The 16,680-nt window shown below is 45.7% G+C and overlaps 1 protein-coding gene across 1 annotated transcript in view; it reads left to right on the plus strand.

The window, feature by feature from the left end:
• The window catches only part of LOC119172015 (uncharacterized), a 43,309-nt gene extending 26,852 nt beyond the window's left edge, over positions 1–16,457 (plus strand). The window contains exons 2-4 of the mRNA XM_037422980.2: positions 1,162–1,301; positions 8,719–8,866; positions 16,131–16,457. Of these exons, the coding sequence (XP_037278877.2) occupies positions 1,162–1,301; positions 8,719–8,866; positions 16,131–16,226 (384 nt within the window). The 3' untranslated portion in view covers positions 16,227–16,457. The remainder of the gene's footprint in view (positions 1–1,161; positions 1,302–8,718; positions 8,867–16,130) is intronic.
• The last annotated feature ends 223 nt before the right edge of the window (positions 16,458–16,680 follow it).

The raw sequence follows: 16,680 nt of genomic DNA on the forward strand, positions 1-16,680 counted from the left end.
CGTTCTTACAGCTCTTGTGGAACCTTCTGTTGAAGTGCACAGTAGTGTACTGTGAGCTATTTGAAACTTTCACTTGCTGATACCTTTAACACTCTCATGCCAAAGGCCTGTGCAGCGGTGAGCGCATCGATTGTCCATGGGTGCTCAGAACTACTGCCCTTCATTCATGGTGTGTTTGTTAGTGGGATTTACATTAATGATTAATCCAAACACTCCTCATAATCGCCAAGTGTCTCGCTGCCTTCTAGGTTACGGGTCCCAGTTTTCAGCTGTGGATGTCTGCTGTTTTTCCTGTGAGCACACATAGGGGCTATACTGTTCACAAGACTCACTGCTTGCTGACGAGACTCTGTAGTCTGTTAAAATACTATATTACTATACTATATATACTACAACCAGTTCCACAAATCTGCACAGGCTCCCTATGAATACTGGCCATTTAGCATTCTTGAATGTGACTTCAGACTGAAATTGTGCCACTAAAAATGGTGGCACTTTTTGAGGCGATAGCAAGCATGCAGCATGTAATGCACGTTGAAGCAACTACTGGCTAGTGGTTATGTGCTCATGTTTACTGTTCTTTCATAGAATTCTGTTAAGTGCTACCCAAGCTCCTGCATTCCGGATGACCAGGAATGAAATATTACTCAAGGCACCTAATTTTCCTTGAAAGCCAAATTTATTCATTGATTCATTTATTTAGCTTGATCTCCTAAAACGAGAACATTTATAAGGAGGTGCTATTATCAAGGGTACAGGAATAATGTTGGCCATCCTGTTTTTTCATGTGTATGCAGCAGATTTCATGCAGACATTTTTTGTATTCATCGAACCATTGCGGTGGATGAGTTGGGCAAGTTTTTTATTTTTTGCAGTCTGCTAACTGCCTCATTTCTTCAGATAGGAGCACAGCTTCTGACGTTTGAATGCACATGTTCAAGGGCTTATCTAAAAACCGAGGCAGTAATTTTCCTTGGACAAGGCTTTCTCATAAACATGTATCAATTTTATCGGTGGTTGTGTGTTACAGCTTGTTGGATGGCGCATTATCTATTTCGCAATAATGGCCCCCTTTTCACTTTTTGAAGTGCAGCGACTCTTGCAGGGCTATCATACGTTGACGTCGGGTTTCTTTTTTTGTTTTTTCTATTCTCATGCCAGGACGACAAGTGGTTAGAGGGGCACAAGTTGCCGCAGTTCTCTGATGATATACAGCCTCTGCTACAAGGTGCTGAGATGACCAGGGAGGAACACTACAGGCTGTCGAAGCAGTTCCGTCGCGAGATTATCGACTTTCTGAAGTAAGTGCTCTTGCCATAGTCATGTTACTTTGAGTGCGGTAGCATTAGAAAGCTTATTTTTTAGAAGTTCCAGTGTTGGCGTTTCGGCGTATTTGGTTGTGAATGAGAAAACAGCGTTGGCCGTGAGTGAGAATTCGAGGTAGATGCAAGTCAAGACAATAGCTAAAGGACATTATGCACTTTGGTTTTCCTTGCGGTGCAGTTTAGGTCTCCACAAAGAAGTGAAGGCAAGCTAGTGATTGACAAGGTGATAGGGTTGTGTGTGTGCGCACAAAGGTATTGCTATCACATCAACACTTAGAGGTGAATGTTAAGGGTCCCCTAATTTTTAAATTAATTTTTCTTCGATAGTTCTAAGCTGTACTGTTTCTTGTTGGGAAGCAAAGGAAATTTAAGGGCTCGTTTCTTTTTTTTTTTGTTAGACAATATAATGAGAGCTAACAGACAATGATGCCAAGAAAAGTATAGAAAATGTTATTTGTAACATAATTATGCATGAATGTGAAGAAAGAAAAGTGGACCAAAAGATAACTCACCGCTAGTAGTGAGTGAATCTTCGATTCGATTCTTTAATAATGCACGCAATTCTCTACTAATCTAGCTACAATGGTGGACATCCCCCAATCCAGTATATGTGGTATATGTATACAATAGACTCTCAGTAAATAAAAATCTGTTAGACAGAACCGCAGCTTAAAGGGGCCCTGCAACATTTTTTGAGTATGGTCAGATAACGCTGCCGGTCTGCAGTAGAGGCTCCCGACAACACACGAGCCAAATATTATAGCACAGCACGCAGCCTGGAATTCGCAATAAATTATCAGTCAGCTAAAAATTGATTTGTCTTCTCTTGCAAAGAAGTTTATTGGCATGGGTCGTGACGGTGGCCCTACGATGAAAACGCGATCGGGACAGAGCAACGGTTAAGCAGATGCCAGCGACGATCAGCACGAGGCGAGCGAGAGAAGCCCAGGACCCAGTACCCAAGCTGTGGCGATGTTGCTTGCCAACGATGCGTTTTCTTCTTCACAATTTTCCCCCACCGAAAAAGAGCCATCCTGGCGACCTAAGAGTGTGGAGGCAGAGGGCTATGGTATGGCTAAAGGCGGGCGACATGGACGATGTCACGTCCACGCCGGCACATGTCAGATGGTGAAAGTGGCTCAATGAGAAAATTCACCGACGAGGTTTGCTCCAAAACACCGTAAGGACCCTCGTACTTCGGGACGAGTTTTGAGGAAAGGCCAGGGATTTGGTAAGGAACAGCCAGCCATACATGTGATCCCAGGGAATATCTGTGGCTTCTTGAAGAGTCGGCGTTGTTTTCTTTCTGGCGCTGCTGTTCTTGTGACGTAAAGGTGCGTGCGAGTTCACAGCACTCCTCCACTTTCCGGGCAGCTTCGGACACAGATGGGCATTCGGATGCGTCAGGACAATATGTAAGGAGAGTGTCAATAGTGTGGGATGGTTCCCGTCCATAAAGAAGAAAGAAAGGCGAAAATACAGTGGTAGACTGAGCCGGGGTGTTAATGCGAACGTGATGAATGGAAGAATGTGATCCCATTTAGTATGATCAAATGTCACATACATCGCGAGCATATCGCCGAGGGTGCGGTTAAATCTCTCCGTGAGCCCGTTAGTCTGCGGATGGTATGCCGTGGTCTTGCGATGAACAACATGGCATTCAGAAAGCAGAGCCGTGACGACTTCTGATAGGAAGGCTCGGCCTCGGTCACTTAGTAGTTCTCGAGGTGCACCATGTCGTAGTATGAATCGATGAAGGACGAAGGACGCTACGTACCGCGCAGTGGCACTTGGAAGGGCGGCGGTCTCAGCGTAGTGTGTTAAATGGTCCACAGCGACTATGATCCACCGATTTTCATCTGATGATGTTGGTAGAGGGCCATAGAGATCAACTCCGATCCGCTCGAAAGGTTTGGCAGGACACGGAAGCGGTTGAAGCGCACCGGACGAGTGGAAAGGCGGCGATTTGCGGCATTGACAGTCAGGGCAGCCCACAACGAATTTTCAAACAAAATTATACATTCTGCACCAGTAGAAGAGATGGCGAATGCGTTCGTCAGTTTTGAAAACTCCGGCGTGGCCACATTGGGGATCGTCGTGAAAGGAGGCGCATATTTGTGATCGCAAGCTGCGGGGGACAACCAAGAGCCACTTAAGACCTTAAGGGGCGTAGTTACGTCGATGTAGCAGCCGACCACAAATGGCGAAATGAGCAGCTTGACGTCGGAGAGATCGTGATACCGCAGTGGTTGACAATCCAGAGAGACAGTCAAAAAAGGAAGCGATCCACGGGTCCTTGTGTTGTTCACTTGCAAAGGAGTCGAGGTCGAGAGATGTGATGGAGTTGATACCAGTGGTTCCGCAGGCCGAGTCGGGAGGTAAAGGCGAACGGGACAGGGCGTCGGCGTCAGAATGCTTGCGTCCGCTGCGATAGATGACGCGAATGTTGTACTCCTAGATTTGCAGGGCCCACCGAGCTAGGCGGCCAGAAGGATCTTTCAATGTGGCGAGCCAACAAAGTGCATGGTGGTCCGTTACCAGGTCAAATGGGCGACCGTACAAATAAGGGCGGAACTTGCGAAGCGCCCACACTAGGGCTAAGCATTGCTTTTCAGTGACACTGTAATTGGCTTCAGCTTTAGTGAGTGTTCGACTCGCATAAGCGATGACGTATTCGGAGTAGCCCGGCTTGCGTTGGGCGAGGACAGCGCCAAGGCCAACCCCGCTAGCGTCTGTAGGAACTTCTGTTGCAGCTGTTGGGTCAAAGTGCCGAAGAATGGGAGGAGATGTTAGCAGACTACGGAGCGTGGCAAACGTGAAGTCGCAGTCAGGAGACCAAAATGAAAGGTCTGCGTCACCAAGTAAAAGGTTGGTCAGTGGTGACATGATCGATGCAAAATTTCGAACTAAGCGCTGGAAGTACGAGCATAGTCCGACGAAACTGCGTAATTGTTTTAGTGTAGTAGGTTTCGGGAACTCGGCGACTGCTCCCAGTTTTGCAGGGTCGGTTAGAACACCATGCTTGGACACGATGTGCCCTAAGATGGACAGCTCTCGCGCGGCGAAGCAGCACTTTTAAGGTTCAGTTGGAGCCCAGCGTTGGTTAAACGCGTCAGAACCAGTTGGAGCTGAAGCAGATGTGTAAGAAAATTGGGAGAGAAAACGACAATGTCGTCGAGGTAGCATAGACACACAGACCACTTCAGTCCACGCAGCGTGTTGTCCATGAGTCGTTCAAACGTGGCAGGAGCATTACAAAGCCCAAATGGCATTATGTTAAATTCATACGGGCTATCTGGTGTAATGAACGCAGTTTTCTGGCGATCAGCTTCTCCCATAGGAACCTGCCAGTATCCAGATCGTAAGTCTAAGGAGGAGAAGAATTCGGCTCCTTGGAGGCTGTCAAGGGCATCGTCGATGCGCAGTAATAGGTCACCATGTTTAATCGCCTATAGTTGACGCAAAATCGAAACGATCCATCCTTTTTTTGAATTAGAACGACAGGAGGTGCCCAAGGACTGTGCAATGGTTGAATAACGCCACGGCGTAGCATCTCTTCGACCTGGTCATTGGTGACGTGACGTTCTGCTGCAGAGACACGGTACGGTCTTTGACGCAATGGCTGATGCGAACCGGTGTCGGTGTAGTGGTGCACTATGGAAGTACGACCCAATTGCGGCTGAGAAACGTTGAATGAATTCGCGAAGTGCCGGAGGAGATTAAGAAGCTCGGCGCGTTTTTGAGCACTTAAGGTGTCGGCGGTGGAACTCGAGATGTCACTCGACGAGCATTCCAGTGGGGAAAGGGCATGAAGTTCAGTCGAGGCGCTACTGTACGATTCGTCTGGCATGTTAAGGAATAAAGAGAAATTGAGGTACTCCACTCGATCGAGACATTCGCCGGCAAGTAGCGTAAGCGGTGCAGAAAGGCGGTTGTGGACGAAAATATTGCTTCGGCCAGCAGTGACGTCAAGTGTAGCGAAAGGCAAGAAAACGGCTCTGCGGCTCATGAAAATGTCGGAAGGTGTAAACATTACTGTAGCGTCGGTAAGGTCATCGCAGCAAACAGGAACAATGGTAAGAGAGGCTGGCGGAATTTCAGTGTCTTCACGCACGACGAGTTTTGGGGACCGCTCAAGAGTATCGTGCAAAAGTTCGTCAGACAGGTGCGAAAATTGAGCTTCAGCGCGTGCGCAGTCGATGACGGCATGATGATGTGACAGGAAGTCCCACCCGAGGATAACGTCATGCGAGCACACAGAAAGGACGATGAACTCGACAACGTACATAGAGCCTTGGATGAATATGCGGGCCGTACAGGTGCCGAGAGGTCGAACTAGTTGTGCGCTAGCCGTACGAAGCGATAGTCCAGAGAGCGGCATGGTCACTTTGCGTAGGGAATGTCAGAGCTGGGCGGCTATAACAGAAACGGCATCACCTGTGTCGACAAGGGCAAAGGTAGAAACACCATCGACAGATATGGCGACGACGTTAGCAGGTGAATTGCGAGGACTTGAGCATTTCGACGTAGGCGCAGTTCTTGCCTGTGGAACTGTGGCGTTCAGTTTTTCCGGCTGGAGGAAGCAGGTCGGGGACGCATTGGGGACAGTGATCGCCTGCGAGGAGATGGGGAGCGGGGAGAGTGAGTCTGAGATGGGGGCTGGGATGACCGAGACTCGGGAAGGTTACTGTATTCATCCTGCGGTGAGGGATAGGGAGCAAGTAGGTGCATGGGCTGTGAGTCATACGGTAATGGCCGAGTAGCGTCGTGGAGTGGTTGGAAGCGACAGCGACAATATCGCGCCAAATGTCCTGGAGTACCGCAGGCGTAGCAGATTGGTCGATTGTCAGGAGTGCGCCAGGAATTGCTGACTCGCGGTGCGGCTCAAGGTGTCGAAAAAGGGGCGGAGTGGGGAGCAACTGAAGACAGACATGGGTGGCAAATGCTGCTGGCGGGGTCTGCTGCGTACCACCTGGGCATATGTAAGAGGCGCGGACACGGGCTGCATAACCGGCGCATGGGCAACAGGCATGGCCACAGGCTGCTGGTGGGCAGCGACGGGAACAGCCTGAGTTACCTCTTCGGCAATAACGTTGGGGAGTGGTGAGGCCAGACGAGAGGACGGGGGCTGCTGCGTGAAGGGAATCAACGACAGTTGGCGAGCTACTTCTTCACGCTCAAAGTTTTTAATCTCTTGCAGGGTTGGTGAGTGATCGGAAACGGAAGGGAGACTGGCGAGCGAGTCGGCTTGTGAGGAAAATGGCCGAGTCAGGGTGCGCTGCTTCCTTAACTCGTCGAAACTTTGACACAAAGTGACAAGTTCCGCAATGGTGGCAGGATTACGGGCCAGGAGCATCGGAAACGCACTGTCTTTTATCTCTTTGAGGATGTGCTGATTCTTCTTCGACTCGGGCATGATGGTGTTCACACGGTTGCAAAGACCAATAATGTCTTCGATGTAGCTGGGGAACAATTCCGTTGGCTTCTGTGCGCGAGTCCGCAAGCGTTGTTCGGCTCTGGACTTGCGGACCGCGGGTTGGCCAAAAACGTCAGCAAACGACGTTTTGAAGATGGACCATGTCGTAATGTCGTTTTTGTGGTTGTTATACCACATTTCGGCCACGTCAGCGAGATAAAAGATTACGTTAGTCAACTTGTCCGCGTCATCCCACTTGTTGTTTGCGCTCACCAGTTCATAGTTAGTGAACCAGTCTTCCACGTCGGTCTCATCAGCTCTGCTAAAGACCATCGACTCTCGCAAGCGAAGAACACCGGGGTTGCTGGAGGATGGAGTGGAAGAGCCAGGTTGCACATTGTTGTTGGCCATGATGGGAGATAGAGTTCGGTTGTGCAGCTCCAGGTTTAGGCGACGGCGAACGGCAGCACCCAGGTTCAAGCGATGGGGAATGTCAGCACCCTCCACCAATTGCAAAGGGGTTTATTGGCGTGGGTTGCGATGGTGGCCCTACGATGAAAACACGATCAGAACAGAGCATCGGTCAAGCAGATGCCGGCGACGATCAGCACGAGGCGAGCAAGAAAAGCCCAGGACCCAGTACCCAACCTGTGGTGATGTTGCTTGCCAACGATGCGTTTTCTTCTTCACACTCTCGACAAATGGCGGAATATGCCCAAAAGTCACACGTGAATTACCCATCTATCGGCCATTGGCTGATTTGAACATGGCGCGCTCACTTGTTACAGAGATGGCCACAAAAAGCCGCAACTTGTCCGCGCGTGCACGCGCGATCACACCAAAAAAGCGGCGCATTCGAAGAAGAAAAAAAAAAGAAGAAAAAATGCTCAAAACCATGAGGTGCATGTGACGTTTTTCTGTGGCCCTGCCATTCCTCCCTGCTTAGCTTCCAGCGCTTTCGTAGGGACAAGAGAAGGGAGAATGCAATCGCAGCATGCGATGAACCTTTGTAACTCCACTCGCAAAGGACGGATTCTGAAAATTTTTTCGGCGTTGAATTCATTAGGCAATAAGCTTTTCCAGTGAATCCATTCTGTGGTTACTTGAAAAAATGTTTCAAGGCGCTCTTAAGTGGAACGACTGCCTTTCATATGATTAAATACTGCATTCCTGTTCATCTCTCAGTAAGTGGAACTTTTGTTAAATGGAACCTATTTTCCCGGAACACTCACATTCTCTATAACGAGTCTACTGTATGTTCACTTAAACACTGGAGTGTAGATGTTTTAAACGATTGTTGCTGTGGCCATCTTCTCAGTCTGGGGTTATGTTTTAACCGCTAATTCTTGTAGAAAACATCAAGTGTATTGCTCCAATGTGTTGCAAGTTGCACTGAATAAAATGAAGATGGTAGCATGGTCCCTGTTATGTGCAGTATCAAGCGAGTCTTTGTTATGACATCACTGAATGAATCCAACAGACAATTAGGCCAAAGAAAGCATAAAAAAGACTGATTCGATGGCTATGGGTTTGGGTCTCACTGTCAGAAAGGAGAGTTTTCGTTCGCTTCAATTTACGTCACAACTGCTATACTACAGTTAAAGACAGCTATTTGTCCACTATGCCTTTCCTGGCCTAATTTACTCATGGGCACATTTGGTTGTGCTTAACAGAGAAACGAGCTTCTCAAAAAGAAGTTCTCTCGCTCATTACGACATGCTGGTACTTTAATCGAATCTTGGCCGTGATTGGTGGGTTTTCGGTAGACGCGAAAGTGATCGAGGCCTGTGTGCTTAAATTTAGGTGCACATTGAAAAACACCTGGTGGTCGAAATTTTCGGAGCTTTTTACCACAGCATCTCTTATAATTACATCTTGGGTGTTGAGCGTAAAACCTCGGATAATATTATCAGTTTCTTAAACTTGACAGTGCTTTTTCTTTAAAATATATTAATCGTTTTCCCACCTTTTCTGCAGTAGATGCAACTTGATATCGGACCCGAGCAGTGGCGGCCGCCGCTGGAAGTACCACTACCTGGGACTAACACTCGCATCTGAATTCCCAAAGCTCCAGTGGGACTTCAGAGGACACAAAGCATCTTACGGTGACCACACAAAAGCCAAGGTATGAGAATGCAGAGAGGTTCTCATATGGGCACTATATTTATTTGCATGTTAGCACTCCTCGCATGCCAAATCCTAAAAGTGCAGGCATAACTCTTAAACTAGAAAAAAATTTCTTGATTTTTGGTCTCAACACCTCGTTTGCTTATATTTTACCTAACAAATAAGTTCTGAACTCTCACTTTTAAAGGTATTCACCTCTTTGGTGTCTCCACTACTTCATTGTAGTTGCTAGTCGTTAAACATGAGCTTGTCTGGGAACGCATAACTTTGACAGTCATTTGCAGCCCACAGATGTGCTTGAGCAAACGTGAGTTTTTTTCCTCATCATCTCATTGGCATGGAGTGACTTCTTGGGAGCATTTAGGTTCATCAAACTTACTTTAACGAGCTATTGTTGGGCCAGTTCTGTGCTGACGTTAAGGTTCGCTGCATCTGTTACCTGACCTGCTGTCATGAAGGGATTCGCACCTGCAATAGCAACCAAGTCAGCGTCTTATTCTGCAGTTCTCTTATGGACAAATTTATTGCTTTGTCACCAATTTGCCCCTCTTTTCTGAATGCTTGCAAGATCTTGATGAGAGTGGCTTGTCGTAAATGTAACGTCTCTGCAACTTGCCGCCTGCTCATCTCAAACAGTGACATGGGAGGCAATTAATTATCTTTGGCACTCGACGTGGCATATTTAACATCCAGCACAAATTTAACCTCTGGTTCATGCAATAGAGGCAGAATTTAGAACCTGATGCTGTGATCACAACGCTTCCTTGGAATTTTAGCTGCAGTTCATTTACTCGCATAATTTGCGCACTCCTGGTGTGATTTTAATCTACATCTAACAAATCTCACCTGCATCTCAAAAGGGACGTGACACTATTTTGTCAGTTTTACGAAAAAAATGTTCACTCGCATATTTTGCCCTCCTCAACCCTTGCGAGCTAGCTCACCGGCGTGCCACGGAGAGACTCTGACCTATAAATACATTGAACATGCGTGCCTCGGCGATCGAGCGAGCATAGTCAAGCGGGCTGCGAATGCGAAGTCACTTCTTCCAGAGACATCTCCTGCGTCTCTCATAATCATATGGTGGTTTTGGGACACTAAACCCCACATATCAATCAATCAGAGACATCTCCTGGACCATGGTTCCTAGAAGACTGTGCACGAACACAAACTTATTGATAGGTCACCGGAACTGCTCGAGCGTTTGTCCTCCCTTATTTCTCCATCTCTGATTAAATATATACTCTGACTTAAAACGACAAAATATAACCAAAGACTACACAGACGTTTTGCCACCTCCCGTAATTACTCGAATCTAACAAGCACCTTTTTTCCACTTAAGCGAGTTCATAAATCGCATGCTTGTTAGAATCAAGAACGAAAAAAAAAATGAATACAGGCTTTCTATCTCAAAAATGGCCACCTCCTACGTTCGTCGGCATGGCGCGTCGACCATTTCTGCCAATGTGTTTCCCATGTGCGGCACTTCGTACGTGTGCTGAGGAGTTCGTCATCTTGTAGTGCATTAACATCGATGGCATGAAAGGGCCGACTCTAAAGACTCGACGAGTGCACCACAATGCCGCTTTTAAAATAAAAGTCATTGTGTGTGTAGAAACAGACGGAAATTGGGCCGCATCGCGGTCGCTGGGAGTTCATGAAACGTGCGTGCAGGACTGTCGGAAACAAAAGCAGAAGATTGTCGACATCAAAGCTTCATGTAAAGCCTTCAGTGGACCACAGCAGGGTCGGTTTCCACAAATTGAAGAGCTGCTCGCCGAGTATGTGCTTGAGCAGCAAGCCGCACAGCGGCCCGTGACGACACAACTGCTCTAAGTGTGGGCTATGCAGTTAGCCTTAGAAAAAGGACTAACGCGGAGCCAGTTCAAAGAGAGCAGGTGCTGGCTAACTAACTTTATGAAGAGGAAAGGCTTTTCCTTCCGAAGGTGAATGGGCATAAGCCAAAAGTTGCCGGAGGAGTACGCAGGAAAGCTTCACAGTTTTCAGGGGTTCATTTCATTCTAAACTTGTGGCACAACAACGGATACCCGCTTGGGCAAATCGGGAATGCCGATCCGGCGCCTCTTTACTTCGACATGCCTGGCACCACAACCGTCGAGAAGAAGGGGGCGAAGCAAGTTCGCATGCTGACATCGGGCTGCGAAAAAGCTAGAGTGACGGCAATGTTCTGTTGCACGTCAGATAGGCACTAGCTTCCCCCGTACCTGATATTTAAATGGAAGACGCTCCTGATAGGAGTCGTTTCCACAAGTGGTGTGATCGTGCTGACCAACGAGAAAAATGGGTGCGTGTTACAATCGAAGTCCTTTTTTTTTTTCTCGTCGTGGAAAATGGGGCGCATTACGATCGAGGGCGTGGTAAAATCGAGTTTATACGGTATGCGGGTGGCATCGTTAGTACGCACTGGCACCTAAAGAGAGAAGGAAACCCAGTCTACGTCTAGTCTCATACGTCCGTACACATCTGGTAGGGGGCCACAGTTGTTGTTGGGCATTTCCGATGGAGGCGGAAATGTTATAGGCCCGTGTACTCAGATTTGAGTGCACGTTAAAGAACCCCAGGTGGTCAAAATTTCCGGAGCCCTCCACTATGGCGTCTCTCATAATCAAATGGTGGTTTTGGGACGTTAAACCCCACATATCAATCAGTCAGTTGTTGTTGGACACCAACTTGTTGCGGCAGATGAACCACAACTTGAGACGCTTTCTCTTACCCAACTTTTGTTTCCGAGCCAGCGTCATCGCATTGCTGAAGTCGAAGGCATGTCCCGTTGACTAGCGGTGTTCGAAAAGTTCGAACGCGCGATCGAAGCAGTGTTCAAACGCACTGGACAGAAACGAGGGCGATGCACTTTGGGAGGACGGTGGCAGCGGCCGCGACGATGATTCTCAATCAGACCTCTCGATCAGCGATTCCAACTAGACATTGCGTGACCGGGTCTGACTGATAAAACTACGTGCTATGAATAAACAAGTACACTTCATTCGTGATCAAACTTAATTTATTTCATTTAATGTATATATTCTGCGCATTAGGACTATTGTACATTATTTCTTATGCATTTGCGAAATCCTTCCATAGTTTGCGCACCCCCTTTCTCGGAGCCCCAGAATTGTGAAAGAAATTGCGCAAATTATGCGAGAACAAATGCGATAGTATGCTCTAAGCGAGCAACGTCATTAGGTGTGTCTTGGTGCCTTCGGCCCTCATACTTTCCAGATGAATGTCTGTCACCTTTCTAAAAAAAAATTAGGGAAACAACGATGATAACGCAGAAGAAAGCACTAGTATCGAATGTGCTTAGCAGAACAGCACACTCACACTTGGCTGCACATAGAGCGCATGTGCATACTCTTCAGCATTTCTTTGGTTCAGTCTGTTATATCGCGCTGGTTATTCATGTAAAGATTACATAAAGATATGTTGAACTAAGCTCTGTAGATATGTAGAGGTTTACAGCATAGCGGATAGTGCTAGCAGTGCAGCGTGCTTTGTGTGCTTATGCATGGTTGGCAGATCTTTATCTTTCGTGACGATTAGATGCTACCATATCCCGTGCTCGGCACTCGTGTGATACTGTTTAAAAATTGCAAGGATGTATCTTTAGTTTTGTGCACATTAACACTTTCGTGACCATGAGAAATTTGGCCATTTTTAGGTAGTCCAGAAAACCTTACTTTTTCATGGCACCCAAAAGTGTGATGTTAATGTTTATGGTGTCAAATTATACAGCTAGGAGTTATCTTTCAAACACGGTCAGTTTGAAACAACAAATTTGTTAACAATAGTAGGAAAAAAATCATCAAACGAAAAACTTTGTAAACATGAACAAAGAAATTTCATAGAACAATCAACACTGCTCTGAACAGGCTAAGCATAAAAAGAAATGAAAATATATATTTTAATCACAAAGAACACACACAATTGTCCTGTAAGTATAAGCCCTGTAAATACGAAAGTTTTTTGTACATAAAATAACATTACACGTAGTGTGATTCATGCCACCGTGCGAAGCAGTTTCGCGATGCTTTAAAACTAGGCTTGTGCAAATAGTGAATTTTTCGTTCGAAGCAAATAGCGATTTTGATCTAATCATATCTAAGTGAATTGAATGGTATGTATGACTTATAAAAAAAGGAAATATTTATCATGACCCAACTAACGTGCACTATATTTCTTTTGAATTGAAATAGGGGCTATTTGCAAATGCCATTTATTTTTTCCTTCAAAGGAAATCGAATCAACCTTGAGTAGTAGCTTCGGTAGGATGCAACAGATAACCTGTAAAATACCTAATGTTTTAAAATTCATTATACAGTGAAATCTCGGTAGAACGAACCCCACAATAACAAACTTTTCAGATTAACGAACTTTCAAAAAATTCTGCACTGACTGCTAATAAGTTTTAATGTAAAATTATTTCACTATTATATACTTTAGAATATCAAACCTTTCAGAATAACAAGCGTTAATTTAGTTCCACGTTATATTAACAACGCCTCAGTGCTACGAACTTATCTTCTGAAATCCGTTGCGACCACCGGAGTGGTACGCAAGGAGACGACAAAGCGAACAGACGCCTTGCTTTCTGGGAAGACGTGCGACGATGTGGAGGAAGAAAAAAAACCGAAAGGGCGACTTCCTTTCTTTTTTTTTTTTTTTGGTTGAAACGCGGACGCTACAGGTTTACAAGCGAGCGCAGAGGTGAGGGCAACACGAGAGGCAAGGTCAGCGAGGCAGAGTGGGAGTTGCAGAGCAGGAAGCACGGGCGAGGAAAACCTGAGACAGCGAGAGAGCAGAAAACGAAATGCCAGGAATCTTCTTTTTGAGCACTTTTATTTTTTTCTTCGAAAAAGGCAACGACAGCCGTGACGCTTCGGGTTTTTCTTTAGAGGCCTTGTTTTTTCAGTTGTGTTCATCTCTTTTCGGTGATTACTTATTGGGTTTGCAGAACAAGTTGGCGTTTGCGCTGCGATGACACTACAAATGAGCTCATTTCTGCTTGCGACGAAGAAGCGGAAGCAGTTTTCGCTAAGTGAAACAATGGATATTCTTCGGCAACTGGAAGGCAGAAAGCAGGCTGTTGTGACCAAAGAACCGAATTGCACCCCAGGAATGTTGATGAGCTGGAGGCCTTCGTGCTGCAAAGTTTGTGCTGCTCGCGACAAAAAAAAAAAAAAAAAAAAAAAAGAATGAGACTTCTTTAAGGTAAACGTGTATTTTTTGGTCTTTACTTGTGCATTTTTTTTTTTTTTTCGTGAAAAAATCTGTTCAAAGATCCACGTAGTAAAGGTAAGTCATTTTTGTCAGTGAAAAATAAGTATTTAGGGTTAAGTTTCGAGCTTTCATTACAACTGCCTTTCAAAATAACGAACAAATTTTCACGGTCCCCTGAAGTTCGTTTTACCAAGATTTTACTGTACTTGGATAACATAAGTCGTTATAACAAGCTTAATAAAATGAAGACTTGAATTGAGGGTAACATGTTCCTTTGAAGGGGTGCTGCAACACTTTTTCAAGTAGCCATAGAGCCAGTAAACATGCTTGTAGCCTCACAAATTCACTGCTGTAATGTTTCTAGAATCAGTCCAGTGCGAGCGGAGTTCCAAAAATTTGTCTTTGCTGCAATTGGATTCTCTCTTCTCGTCTTGACGAAATAGCTGGAAGCTAAGCAGGGAGGAATGGCATGGTGAAAGAAAATACTGCTCGTGCACCTCGTGACCTTGAGCACCCTTTTTTTTTTTCTTCGAATACGCGGCTCTCAGTGCGATCGTGCACATAATCGTGGACAAGTAGCAGCCCAGGTAACGACGAGCGCATTATGCTCAAATCAGCTGATACCTGTGACCAGAGTCATATATTTATTCTTGGCTGTGACAGGTAATTTTTGAGCTTGTAGTGTCATTTGCCGAGGGAAGAAAGCAATTTTTAGTTTTGAAAATTGATTGTGAATTACAGGCCTACAATATTTGCCTCCATGTTGCTGCGCTACAATATTTGCCTCGCGTGTTTTTGGTAGCCTCGACTACCGATCGGCAGCGTTTTTCGACCATGTTCAGTAAATGTTGCAGGACCCCTTTAAATTTGAAGGGGGCGCTTCACGGCAAAGCAAATTTTTGGGGGGTAGGTGCTTTTACTGTTTAGCATTTCTACATTGCAATGAAACCATATTTACAGGTGGTGACGTGCGGACTAATATCCACTTATTCGTTCATTGCGAATACTTCGAAAATATTTGATAATTACGATTTGAATCGAAGCGAATTTCAATACTCAGCTATTCGTTCGAATATTCGCACAAGCCTAGGCAAAACACAGGTTTGCGTAGGAGCATCAAGGTGGACTTTGGGACCTCTAAGAACTGTCTCTCTCGTTGCACGTGGGCTTCTCAAAAATATGCATCCAAGCATATTTATTTGTGCTTTTGTATAGCTCTCCAATGACTTGAACAGTAAAAACCAAAAGTCGACAGCGCTTACGAAACGCGGCTTGGGACTACGTAACGTGGCTCTAAGGTTCACTCCCGGTTGCCTCCGCACACGAAACTGCACTTCTTGCGCTGCCGCCAACGAGTAGTCCCGCCCGAAGGAAGTGGACGCCCTGCAGATAAGAGCTCTAACCTTCGGGACACATTGGCTCAACTTATATCGACGGGCGCTGGCAATAACGCGGCCCAAGCGCAAAGCTAAACTCACCAGCGGACGACCGCTGATGTTCTGGGGTGATTTCACAAACTCTCGTCATCTGCGCTAAAATTAAAGGTATCAATGTCGTCTTCCAAGCCTGTGCTGTTCTCGTCATTTGAATATTCTAGCCCAGATGCACGAGAATAAACCGAAATTCGACGTTTTCTTGAAGCAGTCACACGCGACATCGACGCCATGATTGAAACTGTGCATGCTCACTCGCGCACATGAAAAGGCGCTTCAAAATCACCACACGCTAAAAAAAGTGAAACACAAAAGCGATAGTGATAAAATACTTTTTCTTTTACGTGTTAGATAGGGCAAGTGGTCCAAAAGTGTTCCAAACAGGGCAAATATCAAGTTGTCAACATCGAAAAACATACTATCGATGGGGATAGGTGGGGTCACAAATGTGGCCAACCTAGGTCATTAATGTTGGCGTGTAATCTCCTACTACTCTGTGTCTTGTAATGATATCATATTGTTGTTTCCAGTAATACTTTTTAATCAAACTTTTAAAGATAATATTACAGTACTATGGTTTTTCCTTTCCAGTCAAAGTTTCTCTCGAAGTTGGCCGAGGCTCGTCGTCACCAGCTTGCAAGGGCCAAGATAAGGGATGTGCCGGGGAGCCTTGAGTCCTCCTTCTGAAACCACTGGCTCAGCCTGCCTTTCAACAGCATGGAAGGGGCTCTTGGAAAGGAAGCTTTCTGTCCATATTGTGCGGTTTAGTGCAAAGAACTTGCCTTAAACTTGGAAAAGAAGAAAACGGTTCAACAAGCACACACACCACGTAAAGAGGAAGCAATATTGCTCACCTTAGCATTGTTGAATAAGTGATATGATGAACAAGAATTGCACAATATTACCATCAACCTAAAATTTTTTGATGTGACTTTTGAAACTATAAACGAGATGTTATTTCATATTTTTCATGATTTTTCTCCTTCTCACAACTGAGAGACTTCAAAAGTCAGAGCTTGAAGAGGCACTAAAAAGACATGAGTTTAGAATTACACACTGCACTCTATCATATGTTTCACTATTATAAGTTTCATACCATATGTTTCACTATCATAAGTTCGTTATCAGCGAAGAAAATTAA

Source organism: Rhipicephalus microplus, chromosome 3 (assembly GCF_043290135.1).
Source record: "Rhipicephalus microplus isolate Deutch F79 chromosome 3, USDA_Rmic, whole genome shotgun sequence".
In the NCBI taxonomy this organism is placed as follows: Eukaryota; Metazoa; Arthropoda; class Arachnida; order Ixodida; family Ixodidae; genus Rhipicephalus; species Rhipicephalus microplus.